General features: G+C 40.5%; 1 protein-coding gene across 1 annotated transcript; it reads left to right on the forward strand.

Annotated features, from left to right (window-relative positions):
• Positions 1-146: 146 nt before the first annotated feature.
• LOC100757733 (zinc finger protein 54) lies at positions 147-13,130 on the forward strand. The gene is given in 6 exon segments (XM_027433964.2): positions 147-342; positions 2,056-2,142; positions 7,442-7,533; positions 9,258-9,384; positions 10,915-12,709; positions 12,711-13,130. Coding segments are annotated over 4 exon segments (2,157 nt in total). The 5' UTR covers positions 147-342; positions 2,056-2,142; positions 7,442-7,503; the 3' UTR covers positions 12,916-13,130.

Genomic DNA, 13,130 nt, shown 5'->3' on the forward strand with positions numbered 1-13,130 from the left:
GAGTGGAGCTGGGAAACTGATCAAGAAAATAAGCCATACCCCTCGTAGGCGATTTTTGCAACAGCAACGTGACCCAAAGTGGATTTCTTTCTTTTTGTTAAGTGGGAGGATCCAGGGAGATCCGTTTCCACGGAACCCGGGTGAAAGGACCGGAAATTCCTTCCCTCCCTGTAGGACTCCGGAAGTCACGCGCTGCGGAACCGGTGCGGAGGACGCGGCGGGTCCGCGGGGACCTGAGACCTCGGGATCCGCGGTGTCCGCGCTCGCGGGGCGGCCTGGGAAAGTCAGCAGTCAGCAGCGCAGTGGCGGGAACCGCAGCCCGGCGGCCCTGGAAGCTCCCAGGTCAGAGGAGCTGCGGGGCTGGGACCCGGGAGGGAGGAGCGGGGGTGCGAGCGGTTTCTCTGCTGCTCATCAGGAAGCCGGATCCCAAATTCTGCTGTGGATGTCTTTCCCTTGGTGTATTTTAGATCATATGGAATACACCTGGTATTTTCAGTTGATCTTCTGATTGCCAAAATATTCGAATTTTTGAATTTATCTGGAGATTTGCAAGCACGATTCTCTTTGCTGTGGTGCAAACAGCAAAGCTCTTGAAATTCACAGTCATCCATTCTCATTTCCAAGTTATACACTTCCGTACTCAAAAGCGTGGCACATTTACCTTGAGACTTGGATTCGCAGAGAGCTTGTAGATTGTAGTCAAGGAATGCCTGAAAATTTGTTTGTTTCGAGGCCCACAGTGTACTGGTAAATATAAACTTTTAAAAGCATACTTATATCCAATACCAATTTTCCGTCTGAGACATATGAACCCTGTGAGGCTCAGACAGCATTCTGAACATTGTCTTTGCCAGGCCTGGTGTAAGATAGGATTTCTCTATGTAGCGCTGGCTGTCCTAGAACTGTAGGCTAGGCTGGCCTCGAACTCAGAGATCTGCCTGCCTGAGCCACCGGAGTGCTTGGATTAAAGGTGTGCACCACCACCACCACCACCACCCTCCTTTAAACCCAACACTCAGAGAAGGCCGAGGCAGGTACATCCAAATAAGATGGAGGCTGCTAAGGTGTACATAGTGACTTCAAGGACAGTTAGCACTGCACACAAAGACCCTGTTTCAGAGGAAAATAGAAAACAACAAAAGAAATGTAAATGCATTCGAGTATAGAATGATGTTAGCATGGTTTGAATAATTACGATAACTCATCCATATCAGAAAAATGTCAGATTCATTTTCCTCTGTGGTCCAAGAAAGCACTCTGTCCATGGACACATGATGAAACTGTTGTGTTTTGATTGTGGTGTTTGCTGTGTTTGAGGCGTGACCTCTAGCATTACTCTGTCTGGCTCACCAGGTAGACCACACTGGACTGGAAAACACCAAATTTCACCAACTTCTATCTCCCAAGTGCTTGGATTAAACTTGTGCACCAACATGAGTGTTCAAATGTTGTTTTTATTTCTGTGGTCTGTTGACAGTGTTGTAACTTCGGACTTCTCCCAGGAGGAGTGGCAATGCCTGGACCCTCCCCCGAGGGCTTTGTACTGGAGTGGATGTTGCAGAATTGCAGCAGTATGGTTTCTATGGCTAAGAATTGTTTGCTTGTAGTCTCCCTTGCTCCTCCACAGTATTTCTTGAGAAACTAATTGGCAAGTGTGTGAGCTTTGTGTGAATGAGTCTCACATCCCACAGAATAAATGAAATCCTCAAAGGCAAAAAAAAGGAAATTTTCATGAAATGTTCTCTCTTCTTGTGTGTCCCTTTGGGAGATGTAAGGCACCATCACGATAAATTCAGAACCTCACCAGTGTATAATATTCTCTCCCTAATCATTCAGTACCATTTCTGCCCCTGAGTTATGACTGAGGTGTGATTGGAAGCAGGATTCAAGAGATGCCAACTAAAAATGCCTCCCAAATATTACCAGTATTGTGACACTGCATGACAGTCAGGAAATCATTTGTGTATTCCTGTATTTAGTTTTCTATTCATCTGCTGAGCACAGTACTGTGTGAGAAATCCAGGGGCTTCTAAACAATCTCTTGCTCATGTGCAGGGTTCACTGATCACCGAGACCTGCTCACCTGTGCAGCAGAGCAGAGGAGACCTGGAAGGACAGAGGAGACAGAAGCTAAGGATGCAGGTATGGTGGAGGGATTGGTTAGAGAGTGGAAAGTGATCAATGGAAGGAGGAAGTGGGACATGAAATTTGTTTTGCCACATTGTGTTTCACTAGCAATAGTTCTGAGGAGAACAATCTCCTCAGGAGAAGACTTTCTTCAGAATTGATAATGGAGTCTTACTTGACTATGCATGTGAGTGATACTGTCCTTATTCATTCACACCACTGACCAGGTTTTCATACCATTATTGAATAATGTTTATTGAAATCATTTTAACATATGATGAAATGATTGAAAATTTATACTTTTTGGTTTATTTATTGTTTTCACAATTTTGGACATTTGGTATTCTTGCACATTCTCTACCTTTAGTATTTTTTTGTCTCCATTCCTGAAAATAATTCCAACAGAGTTTTCATATGAATCAAGCCAGGTGGTGGTGGTACACCCTTTGATCCCAGCACTGGGGAGGCAGAGGCAGGCGGGTCTCTGTGAGTTCGAGACCAGCCTGGTCTACAAGAGCTAGTTCCAGTACAGCCTCCAAAGCCACAGAGAAACCCTGCCTCGGGGGAAAAAAAAAAATAAAAAAAAGAATCAGGAAGTATATTTACAGCCTCCTACACTCCAACTATACTGTCTCCTATTGTCTGTTGGAATTTAGGATGAATATGTTCAGTTAAGTATTGAAAACTTTGTTAGTCCAGCTTCTCAGACACCCATGACTAAACACTGAACTCAACTGGATTCCAGTTGCAGAGAAGGAAGAGTGATGAGTAAAGGAGTCCAGCCCAGGCTGGTGAAACCCACAGAAACAGCTGAGCTGAACAAGGGGGAGCTCTTGGTCTCCAGACTGATAGCTGGGAAACCAGCATGGGACTGATCCAGACCCCATGAAAGTGGGTGTCAGTGAGGAGACCTCAGAAATCTATGGGGCCTCCTGTAATAAATCAGTACTTATCCCTAGCATAGGTAAGGAGTTTGGGAGCCCATTCCACATAGAGGGATACTCCCTGAGACTAGACACACAGGGGGTGGGCCTAGGCCCTATCCCAAAGGATATGACAGACTCTGAAGACACCCTATGGAAGGCCTCACCCTCCCTGGGGAGCAGAAAGGGTTTGGGATAGGTAGGGTTTTAGTTGGGGGGAGGATGGGAAGGAGAGGGAACTGGAATTGATATGTAAAACAATCTTGTTTCTAATTCAAATAAAAAAATGGGAAGAAAAAAGAAAAAGAAAAAGGGAAAAAGGAAAAAAAGTCCAGCTTCTAAATTTTTTGCTCAGGTTCAAAAAAAGGAACTATAAAGAAGCAAGGAAACTAAAATCTGAAGGAAAAAGGAATTGACTCAGACACAATTGCTCCTCTGCATGTTCTTTATACTTCTTCCTTTGCTATCTTTCTATCTTGCTGTTCTGTTTCTCTGTTTCTATCTCTCCATTTCTTTGTCTTTCAAATTCTTTGTCTACGCCAGTTCTTGGCGTTACAGGTATACATACATTTGCAACAGGGATTCTTTTTATAATACAATATGAGGCTTGAGTTTCTCAGGGTCAGCATGCAGATAAAATTTACACACAGAGGAAAAACTAAAACTGCTAGGAGAAACTTTTAGCTTTAGTTGCATAGGGCTGTGGGTCACAGAGAGGGTCTAAGTTTAATTTGCACAAGAAGCAAACCCTGGAGTCTTCCACTGCTGTGGCCTCAGTGGCAACACAAGCCTTCAGGAAAGTTTACTTTTCCCTGAGGATGAGTAAATGGGCTGATTACCTTTGTCTTTATCTTTTCAGGGGAAACAGGAGGGGACAGTAAATTTCTGAGCTATAATCTTGACTTAATAAAACAAGAAGTTTGAGAATCTTTTAGTGCAGGGTTAGTTTAGGTTATTGCTTCTCTCTCTGCTAGTTAGGTAAAGCCTATGAGGGGGGAAAAATAAAAGACCCAAACTAAGAGAGAACCCTTTGAACATGGAGTACATGACCAGAAGCTCGAACCCACTAGCAGCTGCAACAGAAATCTGTCCCTACCCCCTTGCCTTAAGAAGACTGGGAACCAGATAGCCTCTTGCCCTATGGGTCATAAAACTTTCAGATCACAGGATGTGCACTGATCATAAGCCCTCGGCCCACAGATGTGCCAATTATTCGTAACCTAACCAGGTGACAATTACTGCCTTCCTCAAGGCCCTTTGTTTCATGATAACCTTGAATGGAAACTGTGTGCTAGGTAATCTCTGTAACCATGGGAAACTTGCAACATGAGACTTGTGGTCTCAGGACTCCCTTCTCCCCTTTTACCTTTAAATTTGCCTTGCATTTGTGGTTGGGGCTTCAACTCTCCCAACAGAATAAAGCCCCTGTTAGCTGATTATTGGAACTAAAAACTTTCTTATGCTTTCATTCTGGTATTGTCGGCTCCTTGAAGCCTTGGGGCCCTCTCTTATTGGACACAGCAAAGCCAAGGGCAGGCTTATTTTTTTTCTATCCATCTAGACAGCTATGAATCAACAACTTTGGAGGTGTAGTCATTCTATATCCTTGGATGTTTGGGAAAGTCTTAGCTGAGATGCCTTTGCCTGGGCTCTAAACACTGACCAATGCCTGTCAGTGAGGATAATTAAGTGCAGGAAGCTAGATCTCTTCAGTTAACAAAGGAGAGCAGAACAAGGGTCTGATAGTGGGAAACAGGCCTCCCACATTGCTAAGGAACGCAATCAGCAAACTAGGACTTGTTAATGGAGAACAGGTTTTACACATAGCTAGGGAGTGTAATCAGTAAAACTCAAAATGCATGGGAGAAATTTGTTGCCTGTGAAAGATCAGATGGTGCAGAACTGTGGGAAGTAAATCCCAAGTTTTTTACAGGAAGGAAAATGCTACAGAAAGAATCTATAGCAAGACACAGCCAATTTATTCATGAGATTATAACACCAGGTACAGCTTTGTGCTAGTTTCATCCATCAGAAGAATCCTTAATTCTTCTGAGTTATCTGGTGATTTGTAGGCTGTGTAATTACTGTGTGATCTTGTGGTTTGTTGCAGTAAAGTAGTGGTTTGGGGTTCTCCTCCAAGATCCATGCCTTTCCTAGCCCTGGAGACGTGGGTAGGTTTCCAGTACCAGCATGTGTTTTCTCTTGTTGAGAGTGTCTTAGTCCAATTAGAGTATGTTGGTTTCCTCTGAGGTATGTGTGCCACCCTTGCACCCTTAGGGCTATCATACAGTGCATTGTTGTGGTTCAGAGGTGTCACAGCTGAGTAGGACTGTTGCTTGGCACTGTCCTTTGGATGGTTGCTTGTTGCCTTCTGGTACCATGAAAGGTTGTTGCCAGGCAGCAAGCCTTAAAATCAGGTTCATCTCTAGTCCTGTAGGATTTGTGTGGAAATTGGAAATTGTGTGGCTTCTTCAACACTAGGAGCTCAATCTTCTTCCTCTGGGAGGCAACCATGTGCAACAGCAATACCCTGTAATATTTAGAATTCTCTCCGACAACTGTGTCCAACAAATTCAAAGCAGGCTCCCTACTCCTGGCATTGCTTGTTTTGGTGGAAACTCTGTGGCTCTTGTGAGGAGCATCCTCAATACATTTGGGAAATTATCACTTAATAGCTAACTACAGTTGGTCAGAGACTTTATGTATTGTAGGAATTTTGTAGTTGATGTGTGCTGATAATCTTGCTTATATAAATAAAGCTTGTCTGAAGGTCAGAGAATGGAGCTTGCCTCTAGCTAAGCATAGAGGTCCTTAGGTCTGTACAGACAGACAGGAAGTGATATGCCTGGGTCTAAAACGGATATAAGCAGGGAGAAACAGTCCCTCCCTCTCTTGTCTGCTGAGATGCTAAGGAGATAAGGTGTAGCTGTGTATTGCTCCTTCTCTCTGATCTCTCAGCATTTTCCTCAAAAAAGGGGTGGGGGCTGGAGAGATGGCTCAGAGGTTAAGAGCACTGGCTGTTTTTCCACAGGTCCCGTGTTTAATTCCCAGTAACTACATGGTGGTCTACAACACTCTGCAATGCGATCTGGTGCCCCTTCTGAGTAGAAATGATTTTTTTTTCCAAGACAGGGATTCTCTGTGTAGCTCTGACAGGCCTAGACCTCGCTCTGTAGATCATGATGGCCTACAACTCAGAGATCCACCTGCCTCTACCTCCCTATTGATAGGATTAAAAGTGTGCGCCACCAACACCTAGCTCCATTCTCTGTCCCTCAGACAGGCTTTATTTTTACAAACAAGATATCACCACATTGATGGATAGTAGTCAAGAAACAAGTGGCTTCCATATGAATTTTCCAGCCACCCTTACTATTATTTTTCCCTCATTCTTCTGTGTTTATATCCAGGTGTTCTGCATAATTAAATCCTCATCACTGTCTTTCCACTTTCCCCTAGAGATCACTTGTTCCCTGTTACTCACGTCCCTGTTAATCCCTCCCACCTTCCAGTGCTGTCTTATTCCTTTTTTGGTTACTGCACTCACTCCAGGTTGTGGACTCACATCTGAAGATGTGCAGCTAGGAACTTCCTATGAGAAAGAACATGCGCTGTCTGTCTTTCTGGATCTGGGTGACCTCACTCAATATGATCTTTTTCAAGTCTGTTTGTTTACCTGCAAATCCCATGATTTCAATTTTCTTTACAGCTGAAAATTTACACTTTCACTATCCATTCATCCAGTTCAGGGTCATTTAGGTTGTTTCCATTTTATAGCTATTGTGAGGAGATTAGGAGTGAACATGGGTAACCATATATCTGTGGAGTAGGATGTCGAGTTTTGAGGGTTTGTTTATTTATTTGAGGATTCTCTATTTTGATTTTCAGTGTGACCTGTTTTTTTTTTTTTTTTTTTTTTTTTTTTTTTTTTTTTTTTTTTTTTTTTTGGTAGTACTCATCATCTATGTTTGTGAGAAATAGTGGTTTGCTGTCTTGCTCATGAATGATTACTTTTCATTTCTCCTGTAATTATCTACTCTTCACATGAAATTTATTATCTCCCATGTTCTCATGGAAAATTCCTCCGACTCACTGCTGTATGTATTGCTTCTAATTTATTATCTGCAGTGCCGCTTTAGTGAAATCAATTGTGTTGTTTGGTGGCTGTCTTGGTCTCTATCAATTTTAAGAGAGTATTGTTCTTTGTGTAACAAGATGCTTGATGGTGATTTCTCTCTTCAAGCTTCAAATGTCTTTCCATGCTCTCCTGTCTTAGGATCACTGACCAGACACCTGGTCATATTCTCCTTTTTGGCTCTTTGCATGTGGTTTGACATTGTTCTCTAACAGGTTTCAATATTACTGCTACATTCTGATCCTTTATTTTATAGGGAAGTGAGCCATGTGTTCATTGTTCCTGAAAGAGAAATTCAAAGAAGCGAAACAGTAAGAAATGGCTAATTCTCCAGTAAATATATCACAGGTCAGTGGTCCTCTCCACTCTCTATGTATGTTCTACTTTCATGGATTAAAAGCTTTTAATATATTGCCTGTGAGAATTTAAAAAAAAAATTTATCCTGATCAATTCTGTGAACAGACAGCAATAAAATCACGCACTGAAGTAATCAAACCCAAAGTCTATAAAACCTAGTGTGGTCTATGCAGGCAGAGTCGTCACAGGGCACAGAAGCTCTGGAGCCTCACATGGGATTTCATATTTCACAATTGAATATATTTTGATTTCCTTATCCACAACCCAAACCCCAAAAAACATTCTCCGAATTAGCACTAGAAAAACTCTTAGCTTAATATCCTTTTCCGTAACTGGATTCATTACCTGCATTCAGTCCCTGATAATTTAACCTTCCTGTTCTCTTTTCTCCAAGTTATACTGTGTCCTCATTAACATTTACCCTATATGCACATGTGACTGTGACATAATGCACATGAGCAAAAACATGGTGTTTTCTTTCTAAAAGTGATGACTGCACTGAATATTACACATTTTGGGTCTGTCCGGCTGGGTCATATGTTAGTTCTATCTTCAGTTATTTTCAGTAATCTCCAAACTGTTTCCCACATTAGCTGTATTAATTTACACCCTCCCCTCCATCAGTAGTGAGTAAGGCTCCTTTCTGTCCCTGTGCCATCTCACATTTATTGCAGTTTAGTTGATGACAGCCATTCTGTCTTGGGTGAGTCGCTATATCCCAGTAGTTGTAATTTGCATTTCCATGGTTGCCTTTTTGTGATCCTGAGCACTTTTTCAATATTTGTTGGTCAGTAGAAATTCTGTCTTTGAAAACTGTTTGTTTAGCCCATTTGTGGATGTGCAATTTTATTTCCTTGGTATTAAATTAATTTAATTTTTGGTAAATTCATGCTATTTGCTTTATTCAAAGTTTCTCTGGTATGGATTCTCTTACCTCTACCTTGAACATATTTTGATACAGTTCTTACAGTTCCTTCAATTTTTATTACTGTTTGTGAGTGAAGTGAAATACTCTTAAAAATTTCTGAAATTGTCATTTGTCTCTGTTAGCTTTTGCATATTCCTAGGGAATTTTTGAATTTAATCAAATAATACTGATGCAGATTTTTCTCTATTCATACTTGTCCAAATATTGTCATAATATTAACTCCATTGCCTACTTACCTTATATGTCAATGCTAAAATTGATAGTACGTAGTGCTGTTACATTCTCTGCTACTGTGGGAAAAATCCAAAACTCTCCTCTATAAAATTAATCATATATTCTGCTGTCTATACCTTCCTCTTTCCTAATTAATGGTGTGCCATTGGACCTAGAGTGTAAACATCCCACCTGACTCTGTTAGAATAGAGTCATGTATGCCATAAATACAGACAGGATTGATATGTGTCAGTGTTTTCAAATGATCTACAGGTACAACATTTAAAGCAGAGACATGTATAATAAGATCCTATGTGACATAAACACCACATCCATAACAGAGAGATAACCATGTCTAAAACTTAAATTTATTTTTTGTGTCATGTATACTGCTTGTAAGACAGTTGTTTCATCCTCTTTTTGCAGAGTTGCATCATTCATGATAGAATGTGACTGTAATGAGAAATCTTATTTTTGAGTAATTATCTTAGTTCCTCCTTTACATTGTGTTGCCTTCTATCCAGGAAAGCACATCCAAGTAGCACTTGGTCAAACCATTCTTTTGTGTTTCAGGGTGTGTTGACCTTCAGGGATGTAGCAGTGGACTTCTCCCAGGAGGAGTGGGAATGCCTGGGCTCTGCTCAGAGGGCTTTGTGCATTGATGTGATGTTGGAGAATTACAGCAACCTGGTCTTTGTGGGTGAGCACATTTTGCTTGTTGAATTCCCAACCCATCTTTTGTTTGGTTTAACTTAATAGGTTGTAAAATCTGTTAAGGCTTCCTAAAAAAACAAACAGAAGACAGTGCAGATTTAGTAGTTTGAAATATTCTTGCTATTTAGGTTTCTCTTTCTAATTTGCATTCCACTTATTTGGTTCCAAGATTCATCTGTAGACTTAGTAGCAAATAACATTTCCACTCATTTCTTAAACCTCCATGTCCATTATTGCAATAGACATCTTTTTAATTGTGAGAAAAATTCAAGATAAATAACATGGAATATGCTAAATATACTGAGGATTTTCACTAGAAATATCAATCTAGAAAACTTGTTGAAATTCCTCTTCTTTATGTTTTCATATACTGAGCCCACTACTGAGTTAGACTTCTTCATTATTTCTAAATGTCTAGCATGAGTTATAGACTGCCTGAATGAACTGGTGGATGTTTGTATCTAAGGTAATCGTGATCACCTGTCTGGAAAAAATAAGATTGCCTTGGAATGTGGAGAGTAGGGAGTAGCCACCACTAGAGGGGGCTAGTGAATGAGCCAGGGAACAGTGAAGGCCTAAAGTGAAAGAGAAAGCAAGAGCTGAGAATGGTTTTTTGATATTGAATTCCACTTGATATGATTCCTGGTCATTTAACTTATTGTAGTGTCCTATCCCCAGGATGTATCCTGTCTGCTGTAATAACTGTCAGAAAGCCTTCTGTCTTATTACACCTGTATTGTGGTGATTAATTACTACTAAAATTGTAGTTTTATTTGACTGTGCTGGATTTGGACTGGAATAATTTTTCAAACTTTTAAGTCTAACTTGGATCTTTGAAGTAATGTTATTCTATACTTGCCTTCCTTGTATGCATATCTTCATATCATATCCTTCATTTTATCCCTGGTGATGGATACACATACATCCTGTGGGAAATAAACTCAGGAGTCAGAGTGGACCTGAAAATAACCCTATGAGGAAAGTTAGGAAACACAGTGGTGTGTGGGACTCTGAGACTAACTGACAGAAATAAGCAATAGTTGCCCACAACAGCCCTGGCTGAAATGAGCTAAAGCCTGTGATGTCTTAAGAATATTGTCTTTGCATCCATTACTAAGTATGAACACTGTAAGCCTGGTTTTGAATTACACTCCTCTTGATCACTTTCTAAGAAGAAAGATTTAAAGATAAAGACATGTATTCTAGATATAATCCCTCAGTGAGCTCTGTCCTACAGCTAATTCAAGGCCATCAATTATTTTTTCCATCTTTTTCCAGTTAGAGATTTTTGATAAAGATGAGATATCTGTTTTAAATCACTGACCTTTGAAGGTTGCTATGCTGTGTTTGTGAAAATCTATAAAATTATAGTGAATGGAAACTGTCCATTACTAGATGCTCTAAACTAAATAATTCCATGTTCACGTAAGTTAAATGACAACTTAGGAAGACAGTCATTTAATACATGTTTATTGTTGGAACAAGCCCTATTAATCTTTACTGTACTCATTTTCAGAGAACTATTGCAAATGTGTTCCTGGTCATCAATATGTGAAGATTGAAAAGGAGTCTTGTCAGTGTAATGTCTTTGGCAAAGTGCTGCATGATCCCTCCACATGTGCACTTTATAGAACAAGTGAAACTACAGAAAACTCTAATAACTACACATGCAGTAATCACAGGGATGCCTCTGTTGACTCATCAATCCCAGACAGACAGGAGAGCATGCACACTGGAGAAGAACCTTGCCGATCTAAAGAGTGTGAGAAATCTGTAAATTTGTGTTTCAACATGACTCAAGATGAGAGAGTCTACACTGCAGAGAAAGAGCACAGACAGGAAGAAGGTGATGACTCTTTGAGTTCCTCATCCAGGCTTTTGCAACAACCAATCTATTCTGAAGAAAATGCACACCAGTGTGGGAAATTCAAGAAATGCTTCAGGACTGCCTCCTACCTCACTGATCATCAGAGAATTTATAATGGAATTACACCCTGCCAGAGCACTGTTAGTGAAAAATCCTTCACCCAGCTTTCTACTTGTAAAATACACCAACGCCTTCATACTGTGGAGAAACCTTTCACACATAAGGAATGTCACAAGTCCTTACCTTGGAACTCACAATTTAGAATACATCAGAATGTTCACACTGAGGAGAAACCTTACAAATCTATCAAATGTGGCAAGTTCTTTACCCAGGACTCAAATCATAGAAGACATCAGGGATTTCATATTGGAGAGAGACCTTACAAATGTATGGAATGTGACAAGTCCTTTATTTGGGATTCAGATCTTAGAAGACATCAGAGAGTTCACACTGGAGAGAGACCTTACAAATGCATAGAATGTGACAAGTCCTTTACCTGGAATTCAGATCTTAGAGCACATCAAAGAGTTCACACTGGAGAGGGACCATACAAATGCATAGAATGTGACAAGTCCTTTACCCGGGACTCAGGCCTTAGAAAACATCAGAGAGTTCATACAGGAGAGAGACCTTACCAATGCATAGAATGTGACGAGTCCTTTACCTGGAACTCACAACTTAGAAGACATCAAAGTGATCACACTGAGGAGAAACCTTACAAATGTATTGAATGTGACAAGTCCTTTTCCTTGAACTCACAACTTAGAAGACATCAGAGTGTTCACACTGAGGAGAAACCTTACAAATGTATGGATTGTAACAAGTCCTTTATCAAGATGTCACAGTTTATAAGACATCAGAGGGTCCATACTGGAGAGAGACATTACAGTTGTGAGGAATGTGACAAATCTTTTAACTGTTCTTCAGGTCTTAGAAGACATCAGAGAGTTCATACTGGGGAGAGACCTTACACTTGTCAGGAATGTGACAAATCTTTTAGCTGTTGCTCAGGTCTTAGAAGACATCAGAGAGTGCACACTGGAGAGAGACCTTACAGTTGTATGGAATGTGACAAATCCTTTACCCAGGTCTCACTTCTTAGAACACATCAGAGAGTTCATACAGGAGAGAGACCTTACATTTGCAAGCAATGTGACAAATCCTTTACCCAGGACTCACATCTTAGAACACATCAGAGAGTTCATACCGGAGAGAGACCTTATAGTTGTCTGGAATGTGACAAATCATTTACCTATTGCTCAGATCTTAGAAGACATCAGAGAGTTCATACTGGACAGAGACCTTACAAATGTATGGAATGTGACAAGTCCTTTACCTGGGATTCAGATCTTAGAACACATCAGAGAGTTCATACTGGGGAAAAACCTTACAAATGCATGCAATGTGACAAGTCCTTTACCTGGAATGCACAATTTAGAAGACATCTCAGTTCACACTGAGGAGAAACCATACACGTGTATTCAATACGACAAGTCCGTTTCCAAGATGTCACATTTTATAAAACATCAGAGAGTTCATACTGGAGAGAGACCTTACCATTGTAAGCAATGTGACAAATCTTTTACTAGAGGCAAACAAGTTAGAACACATCAGAATATCCATACTGGAAAGAAACCTTACAAATGCTAAGGCTGGCATTTCCTATACCCATATTACAAGTCTTAACAGATGGAGAGAAAAATACCATTGTAAATACTGTGATATACCATTTTCTGCTTACAAATAACAACAGTATATATAATAGAAATAAAGATAAGAAACTTGTGAAAACTTTTATTGAGGTTTAAGTCTTAGAAAATATCACAGTGTTTATGCCAGATTAAAATTCTCCCAATGTTACTGCA

The sequence above is a fragment of the Cricetulus griseus genome, chromosome 9 (genome assembly GCF_003668045.3).
Source record: "Cricetulus griseus strain 17A/GY chromosome 9, alternate assembly CriGri-PICRH-1.0, whole genome shotgun sequence".
Taxonomy (NCBI): Eukaryota; Metazoa; Chordata; class Mammalia; order Rodentia; family Cricetidae; genus Cricetulus; species Cricetulus griseus.